The following is a 13696-nucleotide window of genomic DNA, read 5'->3' as shown; positions in this document are numbered from 1 at the left end:
GAGTTGGGGTCTTTTGTGTTTGTGGTTCATTCTCCACCTCCAAAGAATAGTCAGGGAATCGATGTACTCAGAGGCCAGACACGAAGCCAGAGAGTTCTCGGCAATAGGTGGCCCCATGGACCTTGATACCCTGGGCCGTCCCAGTGGTCACTCAGACATGCTGAACACCCCGATCACTCCGATCACTGCCTGTATCTCGGGCTCTGGGAACATGCACGGCCCATATGAGTAGTCCAGAAGCGCTGGGTATTAACACCTCAGGAACAACCCTCAGCTGCTGTGGACCGGGATAGGTGGATAAGTTCCCCATCCCTCCTAGCGACAGTTCAGAGTCGTGTTCCACATGGTCCCTCAGAGGGACCCCAGCAGGACTGAGCTGTCTACAATGGCAACCTGCTCATCACACTCCTTCATTGGTTCCCTTCCCTGGCTCACTGCCCTCCCTTCCCTGTGCCTCCTGGGATTACCTCCCAGATAAGTCACAGGTACCCAGTCTTTGCCTTGGGGTCCACTTCTGGAGAACCCAAATAGTCCCTCAAGGGCAGGACCAGGTGAACACTGGACCTTTTTTGTTCTCTGCTGAGATCATCAGATGACATGAAAGAGGCTAAAATTCACGTCGTATCAGCTGGTCCTGTGAGTGGTTTTGGCCTGCAGGTTTTGGGTATTTTCTTACATCAGATCAACGAGGTTTTACCTCAGTCTCAGTGCCCATTTCCTTTGGTCTCACTTGTGGAAGGGCTTCATCCCTGGATGTGGCCATGGGACATCACTGACCCAGTCTTTGCATCCTACTTGGAAGACAGCGCAATGCATGTGAAAGGACTGATGGCCCCTGCCTTCACAAAACCACCATGTATTTCTTCATGCTGCACATGTAATCAAGCCTACAGAAAGAGCTCCTGTAGTTTTATCAGCCAGATAAGTTATAGCGGGCCACTCTTTGCTATGCACTTGGAAGTGAAATAAACTCCTCAACACGTTACCTACAACCTATGGCCAAAGTTATTCAACTTCTCAGCCTTTTGATGTAGTAGGAATTCCAGGCGACTTTAAAATATTTGGGTTTGCTAACTTCTAGAACTCATGGTCACCAAATATATACATATGAGATTACTGGTCTGCTATGATGCCTGATTGGCTTATCTTAAGGAAATTGTAAGCAGCAGACTTTAAAATCTTCCTCTCTTTTTTCTTTAAAATTCCCAGAATTTTAAAATGATGTGGCTTCTAGTCAAATGCTTTCACTTAAAAACAATTTTAAAAATATTTAAAGACTGACATATACGCTTTTTCATTTAATTCATGTGTCTCTAAAACATGCCTGCGGAAAGCAGCAAGAGGCCAGGGAGTTTAGGGGATAAAATGGTGCAGGCATGGAGCCCTACCTTCAGGGCTGTGCCTTTTTATGTCCAAGAATTCCTCTGAGTCCGGGAATGAACTTCCAGAGAAGGAGATGAAACTGGGAAGGAAGAGGAGGAGTCTGGGGGTGGAGAGGCAAGAGGAGCAGAGGAAGAGTCAGGATGAACGCAAAGGGAGAGAGAGCAAAGTTGAGGAGACTGAGGCAGAGGCAAGAGAGAGGGTGGAGAGATGTAGAACTTGCCCAGTGCCCTCCTTCAGGCCAGCATTAGCACCTGGAAGAACAACTTTAGCATTTTTGGAAAGGTTTTTGACATCCAGAGTTGGAGGAAAAGTGTTTTTTAATTAAATTCCAGCTAACTAGAAATCTTAATGAACTTAAATACCCATTCTTTAGCAGTTGGGTTTTTTAATGGAGTTTCTGGATCCCTGTGAATAGGTAAGTGAGGCTGTTTTTTTTTTCACCCTTTTTATTTTTATTTTTTTATTATTATTTTTTTTTTTGAGACGGAGTCTCGCTGTGTCGCCCAGGCTGGAGTGCAGTGGCCGGATCTCAGCTCACTGCAAGCTCCGCCTCCGGGGTTTACGCCATTCTCCTGCCTCATCCTCCCGAGTAGCTGGGACTACAGGCGCCCGCCATCTCGCCCGGCTAGTTTTTTGTATTTTTTAGTAGAGACGGGGTTTCACCGTGTTAGCCAGGATGGTCTCGATCTCCTGACCTCGTGATCCACCCGTCTCGGCCTCCCAAAGTGCTGGGATTACAGGCTTGAGCCACCGTGCCCGGCCTTTTTCACCCTTTTTAATCACAGACATTTGAGTTAAAAAGGGCTGATTTTCAATAATGCTCCAAATTCTAGTTATTTCTCCAGCTCCTTTCTAAAAACATGGCTGTAAATAGTCTAGATTAGTGGTTCTAAAACTGCAGTGTGCATCAGTGTTACCTGGGGTGCGGCAGGGGTGGGGGGCACATTAAAACCCAGACTCCTGGACCTCAGCCCCAGAAATTCTAAGCCAGTAGGTCTGGCATCTGTTGGAGTATTTACATTTCTGATCCGTTCCCAGGTGTTGTGATCCAGGGACCACATTTTGAGGGCCACTGGTCTAGATCTAGGACACAGGCAATATCAGGGTTGGAATGTTTTGTAAAATTAGACTATTGACCCATAATCTCAATTCAGAAAAATCTAGATGATTCTGCTGGTGAAGCTTCTGAAAATTCAGCTGACAACATCCACAGCATAATAAAAACACAAGCGTCTACACATTTCTGAGTTCTGGCGCAAACAAAAGAAAACACTTCCAAAACAAATTTTCCTCAATGTATCAGCAACTGTACATTCCAGTGGCCCCTACTCACCTTTGGGGGTTTTGGGGTCAGCTTATCAGGTGATTATCTTCAAAGCAGGACAGTGTGCTTGCAGAAACATCTGCTTAATCCCTATTTTAAGAATAACTATTGACTGGCCTTTTACTATCACTATGAGCAATTTTAAAGATTTAACTGATGGGACCCAGTGCTGGTGCTTTTAGCACAATCCTAGGAGGGAGGTGGGGAAGAATGATAGGCACGTCAAAGGATGGAGTCAGGGCTTAGCACTCAGCTCTTGGCTAGTAGAGAGAAGCCCACGGCAGGTTCCAGGCCCATTATCTTCCACTAACTTCCATTCACGAGCTCAATGACGCACTGCATCGGTCTGGCCTCAGCCCCGCATACATGGAGGGAGGCTCTGGACTTCAAGGTGCATTTGGCAGAGCTCTCATGTTGCATGGAGTTGCTTGAAGAGTCTCTGAGGGAAGAGGGCAGCTGAGCAAGGGGGATGCCTGTGGCCCCTTGGTTTTGCTTCAGTACAGTGGCTTTCATGGACTGCTTTGTTCAAAGGATGGCACATGTGGCTTAACAAAAGTTTGAGGACCAGTGACCCCTAGGGTCCCTTCTATTTCTAAAATTTGGAATGTTTGATTCCTTTTAAATAATCACACAAAGGGTCCTTGAAGCCCTGTTTCTAGTCATTCAGCTTTGTGGCTCAGTCATGGATGCATTTTGGTAAGAGTGATTGAGAATTCTGTACCCCACCCCATCCTCAGCAGTCTTAAGATGGGCAGAGGGAAGATAGAACAACATCCACCCAATACTCCTTGCACCTCGGGCCCAGATTTAGCCAGGCCTCTCTGAGGGTGTGGTCCCCTCCTGGGGCCTGAGAATCACTCCACAAGGAACCATTGTCTTTGAAGGGAGTGGTGATGCCTCCGGGAACACTGTGATTGTCTTTCCCATCATGTGGTCCAGCTGTCAGTCAAGATGGTGGTCATGTGACCCGTGCTGGCCAATCACAGCTCTCCTGAGGGAGGGCTGCAGGGATGAACTGATTCAGAGCTGGGTCACTCTGAGGACAGGTCCTTGACTCCTGCTACTTAGATTCCTGAGACTGCCCTGGTTTCCGTCTTTCCTGAGGTCTGGTTGTTTTTTTGTATTTTACAAATTACCCAGGTCTTTCTGAATCCTCCACCGTTTTCTGTTGCTGGAAAGATTCAGGCTTCCCTTTCCACCATTTCTCTTACAAAAGGCTTCACAGGCTTGTGAAATACTTCTGGGTATTTCAGAAGACCAGGCACCAGGATCTCCAAGGGGTCTGCCCACTTCCCCTGGGGTAGGAATGCCTCGATTTGCAGGAGTGCATCAGTCTGGGTCTGATCGCCCCGGGCTGGGTAGCGCACGCCTTCTGGAAGAAGAAACGCTGCAGCTGAGTTTTCATTAGACCCTCCCTCACTGTCGTCCCTGGGTTGCAGGATGTGAGGACCCATCATTAAGGGCCCAGAATGGTAACCCCCTGAAGGCAGAGCTCTTTAAAGGTCAATGGCTAATTAATTAAACACATGAATGAGCTCAGAAGCTAAGTCCCACAGTTAGATTTCATATTCTTGTAGTTTGGACAGTTCAGTGTCCTGGATCTGGAAAAATGTTACCCTTTTTGTAATTTGGTTCATTCTTCTATTTCTGATTTATAACAACCCAAAAAACTTCAGACCATGTGTAGATTTATTGAAGGGAGCGGTTTTCCCAGAAGCTCTAGCTTCTCCCAGTGGACAGCGGTGCTGGTGGCAGCAGGGGCCCCGTGCTAGGGCCAGGAATCAGGAGGAGCCTTGGAGAGAGTAGAGAGGAGAGCCCAGGGACCGGGGTGAGGAACGACTTTGGACACTGGTGTCCTTCCCCGTTCTGTCGAGGGCTCCTTACCTGGGGATTCACCCTGGAGCAGAAACCTGGAGGAGCACTGAGGAGGAACAAGATCTTCCACTGCTGAAAATTGCTCCCACAGAGCCGTGCCATGCAGTATGGCAGCCACCAGCCGCACGTGGCTGTGGAGCACCTGCAATGTGGGGAGTTCGAATTGGGATGTGTTATGAGTGTAAAATACACAACAGTTTCAAAAACCTGATCTGAAAACAAGAATGGAAAATATCTCACCACTAACTTATTGATTACATGATGACATGATAATATTTTGGGTATACTGGGTAAAATAAAATATATTATTAAAATTAATTTCACCTGTTTCTTTTTATTTTATTTAATGTGGCTACTTCTAGAAAGTTTAAAATTGGCCAGGCACGGTGGCTCATGCCTGTAATCCCAGCACTTTGGGAGGCCGAGGTGGTTGGATCACCTGAGGTCAGGAGTTCAAGACCAGTCTGGCCAACATGGTGAGACACGATTTCTGCTAAAAATACAAAAATTAGCTAGCGTGGTGGTGCACGCCTGTAGTCCCAGCTACTTGGGAGGCTGAGGTAGGAGGAAACGCAAAAGGAAATGTTTTGTTTGTTTTGTTAGTTCATGTCTTTTATCAACTCATACAGTTCCTTGTCTTCTGCTTTGTTGAAGCAATAAGTCAGACGACATTTGCTACAATAATGTCTGTCAAAGTGGCTTGCCATAAACGCTCCAGCACCACATTCATCAGAAGGGCACTCTTGATGAAGGTGACTAATTTTGCCATTCTCATCCACCTTAATACTTATATTATAATAATTAATAATAATATTTCAGGACAGCCAGCTTAGTCTTCTTTCCCTTGTGCTTATTCTTCTTGGGGTGGTGTTAAGACTTCTTCCTTTTCTTAGCACCACCATGAAGTGTCAACGCAAGATGAAGAGTAGACTCCTTTTGAATGTGTAGTCAGACAAAGTACATCCATCCTCCAGTTGCTTTTGCTAGCAAAGATCAGTCTTTGCCCATCAGGAGGAATTCCTTCCTTATCCTGGATCTTGGCCTTTACATTTTTGTCGTATCTGAGGGTTCAACCTCGAGGGTGATGGTCTTCCCTGTAAGGGTTTTCGTGAAAATCTGCATTTTGGTGGCGGCTTCACTACAGATGGCTGATTGAAAAGGAAGGAAATGTTTTAAGATGTATTCCTAAGGGTTGCACATTAACTAATTTGATCTTATACAACTCTCAAGTTCTGCAAGATAAAATCTTCAGTTCTCTTGGATAGATAAAAAAGCTTGAGAAGTTTGAGCTGGATGAGGGTTGGCCACTCCCCTACCATCTTGCTAATGCTTCAGACCAAATTCACACAGAGAGAGATTTGCTAAATATTAACATTTATTGTGATGCAGGCCCCCAGGGTCCATACAACCTTCTGTGTAGGCTCCATGAAGTCTCAGCTCTGGTGTCTTAGGTGCTAAGAGAACACCTTGCATGGAAAGCTCATTCAAGGCAGAGGCTACAATAGAGTCAGAATTTCAGGATCCTTCTTGTCAGCATCAGACAATCCGAAATCTTGCTGCACCAGTGGTCTTTCACAAGAGCAACTGAGGAACCAAGTGCCTTTTATATTTATTTATTTATTTATCTATTTCAAGATAGAGTTTTACTCTTGTTGCCCAGACTGGAGTGCAATGGCGTGATCTTGGCCCGCTGCAACCTCTGCCTCCCAGGTTCAAGCGATTCTCCTGCCCCAGCCTCCTGAGTAGCTGGTGTTACAGGCATGTGCCACCACGCCTGGCTAATTTTGTATTTTTAGTAGAGATAGAGTTTCTCCATGTTGGTCAGGCTGGTCTCGAACTCCTGACCTCCGGTGATCCACCTGCCTCAGCCTCCCAAAGTGCTGGGATTACAGGCGTAAACCACTGCGCCTGGCCCCAAGTGCCTTTCTTAAGAGAACAGTCTCAAGGCCTTGCCAGAACTGAAACCCTAGTAGCACAAGGGTGGGGAGTGTCTCTACATCTCATGGCCAGTCCACATATCGTGACTGTCATAACTCTGTTCATGCGAGCGTGGACAGTGTCTCTTACATATTTTAGCCAAACCACATGTCCCTCTTGATTAATGAGATCCCATTGCTAATATTCATTATTTTATTAGCAAGTCACTAATAAGTCAGTAAAAATCCATTTCCCAAGGCCTCAGGTGTTGGCAGGTGTGCATGGCAGAGGTATCTTGGGAGAGTGGGGAATCCTGACGAATCCAAGTAATGCTCACCTGTAATATCACACTGAAGATGCCAAAGTATATAAGTCATTTCTGGACATCGTAGCACAATCTTATTAAGAGCATTAAGAATTCTTTCATACCTATTTGGTATATTCAAACTAGATCAATGAGGTAAGAGCCAGTGAATTATCAGAAAGTTTCCTGAGAAAATTCAACCTTTTGTGATCAGTGTAGTTTCCAACCTTAGAGGAAAAAATGCTATTCACAAAACAGTCATTCTAAAAAATGCGTTTTTGTATTAAAGATGCATCTTCTCAGGGTAAATGTTAACAGTCCTTGGGAGAAAACTACTAGAATACAGATTTCAGGATTTAAGGGAAAACTCTTTCTTTCAGTCTTAGAAACCCAACTCACTGATGATGACATATAGAACAAATACAGAGGTTACTTAAATATTAACTTTATTTGGTATGTAAATATACCTAGTGCTCCGATCTTTCTAGATCAAGGTTACTTAACCCTGGCCGTATTGACCCTTTAGGCAGGGGAATTCCTTGTGTGCAGGGTTGTGGGGGGGATGCTGTCCTGTGTATTGTAGGGTATTTAGCAGCATCCCTGGCCTCTACCCACTAGTTGCCAATAGAAGGACCCTACCACTAAAGTGGTGACAACTAAAAATGTCTCTAGACACTGCCAAATGTCCCCCTGGGGACAAAATCACCCTCTGTTGAGAACTGCTGTTCTAGAACAGGTCCAATGGGCTAAGCCATTGCCTTGCTAGAATGCATAATTTCAGATCCCTCCCAGACCTACTGAATCAGAGTCTGCATTTCAGTAAGCTCCCAGGTGGTCTGTGTGCTCATATACCCAGCTAGCTTTACCCCTATGCTCCATGGTGCCTGTGGCCAGGGATATGTGGCTCTCATTGCAGGAAGCTGATGAAGCCTTGCTGCATAACCTGCGCCTTCAGCTGGAAGCCCAATTTTTGCAAGACGATATCAGTGCGGCGAAGGACAGGCACAAGAAGGTAACCATGACCCCTTGAAGCCCTTCCTCTAGAAAACCCAGTTTGGGTTTGATCAGGTAAGCCCAGGGCACTGTGGCTGAAAACAGACTGCTAGAGAGTGGTATACCTTTGTGCATTTTCCCTCGAACCAAATAGGGGTGAATTGGCCACTGGACAGTGCTTAATGAGCCAGACCTGCTTTGAAGAGTGGGCAGTAGTGGGTGTGGTTTGAGGGCCGTGGTGTTGTGAACCAGTATCTGTATTTACAGTATAATTTACAAAGTGATTTTATATAGATTCGTCTTCATTAAGCGACAGTCCAACAACTGTTTCTGCTCAGAAGATACATTAAAAAGCCTTGTTTCGGCCAGGCGCGGTGGCTCACGCCTGTAATCCCAGCACTTTGGGAGGCCTAGGCGGGCAGATCACAAGGTCAGGAGCTCGAGACCACGGTGAAACCCCGTCTCTACTAAAAATACAAAAAAATTAGCCGGGCACGGTGGCGGGCGCCTGTAGTCTCAACTACTCAGGAGGCTGAGGCAGGAGAATGACGTGAACCTGGGAGGCGGAGCTTGCAGTAAGCCGAGATCACGCCACTGCACTCCAGCCTGGGGGACAGAGGGAGACTCCGTCTCAAAAAAAAAAAAAAAAAAAAAAAGACTTGTTTTTCTCTCTGCCTCTGAACCCGTTAATTGCAGGAGCACATTATTCAGGAGCTTCCTCTCCTGCAGTGCTCAGATTCCCCCAGCTTCCAACAGTTCCTTATAAGCCTGACTGTGGCGGGCCCTGGCATAATTGAAAGATCAGATCTTGCAGCTGTTTGACCATGGGTGAGTGGCCTAACCTCTCTGAGCTGCTTTTTCATCTTCAAAATGCAAATGCAGGCTCTCCTTCCCAGCAGTGGTGTGGGTGAAGTAGTGTAGCAGACCTGTGGGTGCCTCAGGGCTTCCCTCTTCAGGCCTCCTCCCACTGCCATCCCTGCAGCTTTGCCTAAGGACTTTCTCCAAGCAGCTGGAGGCTGCTCCACCTGTAGTGGGGTGTTGAGGAACTCCTGTCCCCGGGAGCAGGGAGCAGCCTCAACCGGAACTGATGGGAGTTGGTGTATAAACACCCCAACTCCCTCTCGCCTTTGTAGACCAACTCTGAGGCTTTTGTTCTGCACTGGCACCCAGAGAGCCTCACCAGGATTGAGCTCCAGGTGCTCACAGTGGTGACTCATTGGTAATAGCCCTCGCTGACCGCCCTCCCTTCCTGCCTCACTTTCTCACTCCATCCATCATGTTTCCTGTCATCATTGCCCAGTCAACTGTTTATACTTAGATCCCTCTCCCAGAGTCTGCTTCTGTGGAAACCCAAACTAAGACAATGTGGGAACATGGGTACAACCTGGAGCTTGGCAAGTGCTCAGTGAACCTCCAGTTCCCTTCCTACCTCAGTGTGTACTGCATCAGTACACCAGCCCTGTCTGCTCCAATCAGGGTCCCTCCAACTTTCCATTAGGCCCAGCCATTTCCTCCTCCCCACCCACCTCCTTGCTTCTGCTCTACTTGATGGAATCCTGGGAACAGTGCCTGGGGCAGTTTTGAAGCAGCTCAAAGAATTCTTCCAGGCCATTTAGGATGATATTGATGATGATGATGGTGATGATGATAGCTCACACTGTGAGGCTCCCCTGCAGTATCTCACCGGATCCCAAGAGCAGCCTTGTGAAATAGTGCTCAGGTCAGGCTCCCTATAAGCAGAGCTCTAAGTAGTGATTTTTTGTCACTGATGTCTTAGTGGAGGGCTCTGAGGAGAAGGGGAGGAAAGGGGCAAGACAGGGCAGGGAGCAGAGCAAGGATGTGTCCTCAACTGGAGTCTAGCTGTGGCGTTCTCATGATCCCATGGGAAGCTCTGTGAATTACACCACAGCCGGGTCCCTCAAGGAGTCAAGAGAGTTGGTCTTTTGTACTCCCGTGCCATCAGTCATTGGTCTGGGTTGGGGATGAGGCAGGGCCTGGTGGCTTCCTAGACAAGATGACCATTTGTTGACCAAGGGCTGCTTTCTGCAGAGGGCTGTGTCATCTGTTGTTACTCACAGAGCTTGGGATAGGGGCACTGGCTGGTAAAGGGGGTCAGGCATCCCTACATATAGTTATCCCTGTTTTATAGAAGAACTTGCATTTTAGGAGGTTTAAATAGCTTGCCTGAGGTCACACATAGCCAGTAAGTCTTTTAGTCCAGGCCTGATTGACCAAAGCCCATTCTTTGAAACACTGCTGGTGTTGGAAAGGGTCCTTTGTGCCCTCCAGGGCCTTTTAACTTATTTATTTTTGACATGGGGTCTCATTCTATCACTCAGGCTGGAGTAGAGTGGGGTGATCACAGCTTGCTGCAGCCTCCACCCACCCCCAGGTTCAAGTGATCCTCCTACCTCAGCCTCCTAAGTAGCTGGGACCACAGGTGCACACCACAACACATAGCTAATTTTAAAATTTTTTGTAGAAATGAGGTCCTACTATGTTGCCCAGGCTGGTCTCCAACTCCTGGGCTCAAGCAATCCACTGGCCTTGGCCTCCCAAAGTGCTGGGATTACAGGTGTGAGCCACCATGTCTGGTGAGGGCTGGTTTTTTCCTCTGTTTTTTGTGCCTCTGCCACCCAGGGCTTTGTGAAGACCAATGCACCAATGTAGCTGAAGAGAAATGGTGACATAAAGCAAGCCTTAGTTTATTCATCTGCCCCATTGTTCTTGTGAAGTTTAAAGGAGACTGAGGGGCCAGGAATGAGCATGGTGCACATGTGGGCAGGCCCACCGACGGCAGCAGATGCATCAGTCTCTTCTTCCTCCTGAACCTGGTCATGGTCTGTCCCGTATGTGATGATGCAGCATATGGAAGTGTCCATTCCTGTGCTCATCTAGTACTAGAAGGAAAAACCAGCACAGCTCAACTTCTAACGAGAATGCTTTCCCTCCCCTAACAGAATCTTCTGGAAGTTCAGACCTATATCAGCATCCTGCAGCAGATCATCCACACCACTCCTCCAGCATCCATTGTGACCAGTGGGATGAGGGAGGTAAGAATTGGAGCAGGAAAAGGCAAACCAGCCCTGGTGGGAAGCTGTATCTGCAGACTCCCAGGGAAGGGCTCACAGGTTGGACTGTGAGGGCGGCCACCAGGGTCCACTCCCCACTCCTGCCTTGTATCCTCATCTGAAGTTTGTTCTTCTGATATTTTTCTTGTACTGTAAATGCCAGTATTTAGACACATGAGGATGTAAACCGCGTCCTTGACCATTTTCTTTGGTATTTTCTCTTGAGAATTACGAGCTGTTCTTCCTTGCATACTTTATAAGAAATGACCAAGCTGCTTTCCAAAGCGATGTGCCGTTGTGGCATCTCCACCCACAATGCGTGAGGGTTTCTGTGGCTCCCTGTCCTTGTCAGCACTTGGTATGTCAGCTTTTTAGTGTGTCTTTGCTCTTCTAATGGTGGTGGTTTTAATTTGCATCCCCTAATGACTAAGGAAGCTGAGCATCCTTTTGTGCACTTATCTGCCATCCAGATAGCTTCTTTGTGGAAGTATCTGCTGAAGCCTCTTGCCCATTTAAAAAATTGGTTTGTTTCCTTATTCTCCCTATCAATCTGTTCATGAATTTAAAATACAGAGAATCTCAGATAATTAGTGAATATATTTTCAAGACGGAGCTCTGCTAATGATTATGTGAGCCTGTGGCATGGAAACTAGTGGGAAAGGATAGAGATTGTTGAAGCCAATTTGTAAAAACTAAAGATTTGGATATGAAAAATTATTTCCAATATTATGTTCCAAATTCCTTCTTCATTTAGCTCTTTAGCTGCTCAACAGGATAGTAGTTTTTTTTCCTAATATGGTTTATGGAATTTTGTGATGCATAGCATGATATATATATAAATAGACTGGTGCCGAGTGAGGTGGCTCGTGCCTGTAATCCCAACTACGCAGGAGGCTGAGGTGGGAGGATCACCTGAAGCTAGGAGTTCAAGAGCAGTCTGGACAACATAGCAAGACCCCATCTCCAAACAAACAAACAAACAAGAAACAAAAAACCCCAAAACACTGGAAATGATGCAAATTAAAATAAAAATGTTACAGTGTCCCTTCTCCAGAGGTTGTGGTAGGCTAGTACAGGGTTTGGTGGATTGGGCAAGAGATAAGGTTCTGGGTCTTTTTGCAAGGATGATCTAGGATGGTGGCTCTCAACCCTGGTGACACTTGGAATTGCCTAGATGTGTGCTCAGGCCATGCTCCGAGTCAATGAATGGGCTGCTCAGGAGGTGGGGCCTGCCCAGGAGCAGCATGCAGACAAGCTGCTGCAGAACCCATGGGCTGGGGTCACCAGCTACCTGAACTTTTTCATCTTAATTATTTTATACAAAGCTAAAGAAATCCCCAAATTTGCTTTAGAAGACACTTTTGAACCCTGCAAAGTATCATCTAAGAGACAGGAAAGTTACCTTTTTTGGCATTCATGAGGATAGTCTTGTCTGAATTGCCCACCAATTACCGTTTCAGGATCCTGTTGTCCTTAGTGGATGTAACCGAAGTTGCTACTAAGGCCTAAAAAAGCTTTTCTGGAAGTCTTAATTTTCTTTGCCAGAGATCCCTTTCCAGAGATGTTATTTTTATTTTTTCAAACCCACTTTTGTCCTCTAACTCAAAGGTGTTTTACATCCGAGCATACCTTTTGAATTGTGTCGTCTATTCCCTTGTAATAAGATCCTTCTAAGTCGTAAGTACACAGACACTGGACTGACTTTGATGTCATCGATCAGCATCACCTGGGCTTGTGAGATGTGCAGAGTGTCCAGCCCAGCCTCATACCCACTGAGACAGAATCTGCATCTTAGCCAGATCCTCAGGGACTCGTGGGCATACTCAGGCTAGAGAAGCACCAATTGAGAAAGCATCACATCTTTATGAGTCTTAGTTTAGCAATTCTATAGTCAAATTAGACAGTCACTTTCCTGTATGTCTGTATCACTGCTGCAGCCACTTTGTAAGGTGTTTGAAGCAGAGGCTGCCTGCCATGCATGGGCTTGGACACAGAAACCCTCAGTGTAGACTTGGTGTTTGATTTTGCGTGGCTTCGAGTCAATGTGCTCTGTGTCAGAATGCATGGCTCTTGAGCAGTCAGGCCTTTGTGAAACAATTTGAATATTTTTGAATAAACATGGAAAGGCAGGTCAGGAGAGAGGCACCTGCTTGGCAGAGTGTGGAGAGGTTGGAGGATTTCCTTCCAGCCATTCCCTGGAGCGTCACTTCTCTTTCACCCATTGGGGCTGATGGCTCCTGCTTTATGCTGCGCTGACATCGGAGCACAGCGTGTGGCTCGCGGCTCCAACCAACCTTCATTTTCTTAGAGAGTGTGCATTCCAGGTTTTCCTTTTCACAGAAGGGAAAACAGAGGCTTTGAGAGTCAAATGCCTTTTCTAGAGTCTCTTAGTAGGTTCACGGCACAGCCAGGTCTAAGCTCTGGTCTCCTGGTACTTGGTCCCGGCGTTTCACACTCCCAAGGAGGTTCAGACTTTGAAGACAAAGCAAAAGCCATTGATGGCTGCGCTGTGGGCCTGGCTTAGTCTCCTCACGCTACTATAACAGGACACTATAGACGGGTGGGCCGACAAGCAGACATTTATTTCTCACTGTCCTGGGTGCTGGAAATCCAAGATCAAGGTGCCAGCAGAATTGGTGTCTGGAGAGGGCTCTCTTTCTGGCTTGAAGATGGCTGCCTTCTTGCTTTGTCTCATGTGACAGACAGACAGGGGGCGGGGGTGGGGGCTCTGGTGTCTCTTCTTGTTCTGACAAAGACCCTAATCACATCATGGGGCCCCCCATCCTCATGACCTCATCTAACCCTAACACCTTCCAAAGGTCCCACCTC

General features: G+C 46.8%; 1 protein-coding gene and 1 pseudogene across 9 annotated transcripts in view; one reads left to right on the top strand and one right to left on the bottom strand.

The window, feature by feature from the left end:
* LOC105486887 (beaded filament structural protein 1) overlaps nucleotides 1–13696 on the top strand; it is a 79324-nt gene that overhangs the window by 50574 nt on the left and 15054 nt on the right. For all 9 annotated transcript variants that reach the window (XM_071079703.1, XM_071079707.1, XM_071079709.1 and 6 more), the window contains 2 exons: nucleotides 7720–7815; nucleotides 10757–10849. In XM_071079703.1, coding sequence (XP_070935804.1) covers nucleotides 7720–7815; nucleotides 10757–10849 — 189 coding nt within the window. The remainder of the gene's footprint in view (nucleotides 1–7719; nucleotides 7816–10756; nucleotides 10850–13696) is intronic.
* Nucleotides 4427–5704, bottom strand: LOC139358779 (ubiquitin-ribosomal protein eS31 fusion protein-like; annotated as a pseudogene).

This window comes from Macaca nemestrina, chromosome 15 (assembly GCF_043159975.1).
Source record: "Macaca nemestrina isolate mMacNem1 chromosome 15, mMacNem.hap1, whole genome shotgun sequence".
In the NCBI taxonomy this organism is placed as follows: domain Eukaryota; kingdom Metazoa; phylum Chordata; class Mammalia; order Primates; family Cercopithecidae; genus Macaca; species Macaca nemestrina.
The sequence above is the reverse complement of the archived record's forward strand: the minus strand, read 5'-3'. Positions and strand labels throughout refer to the sequence as shown.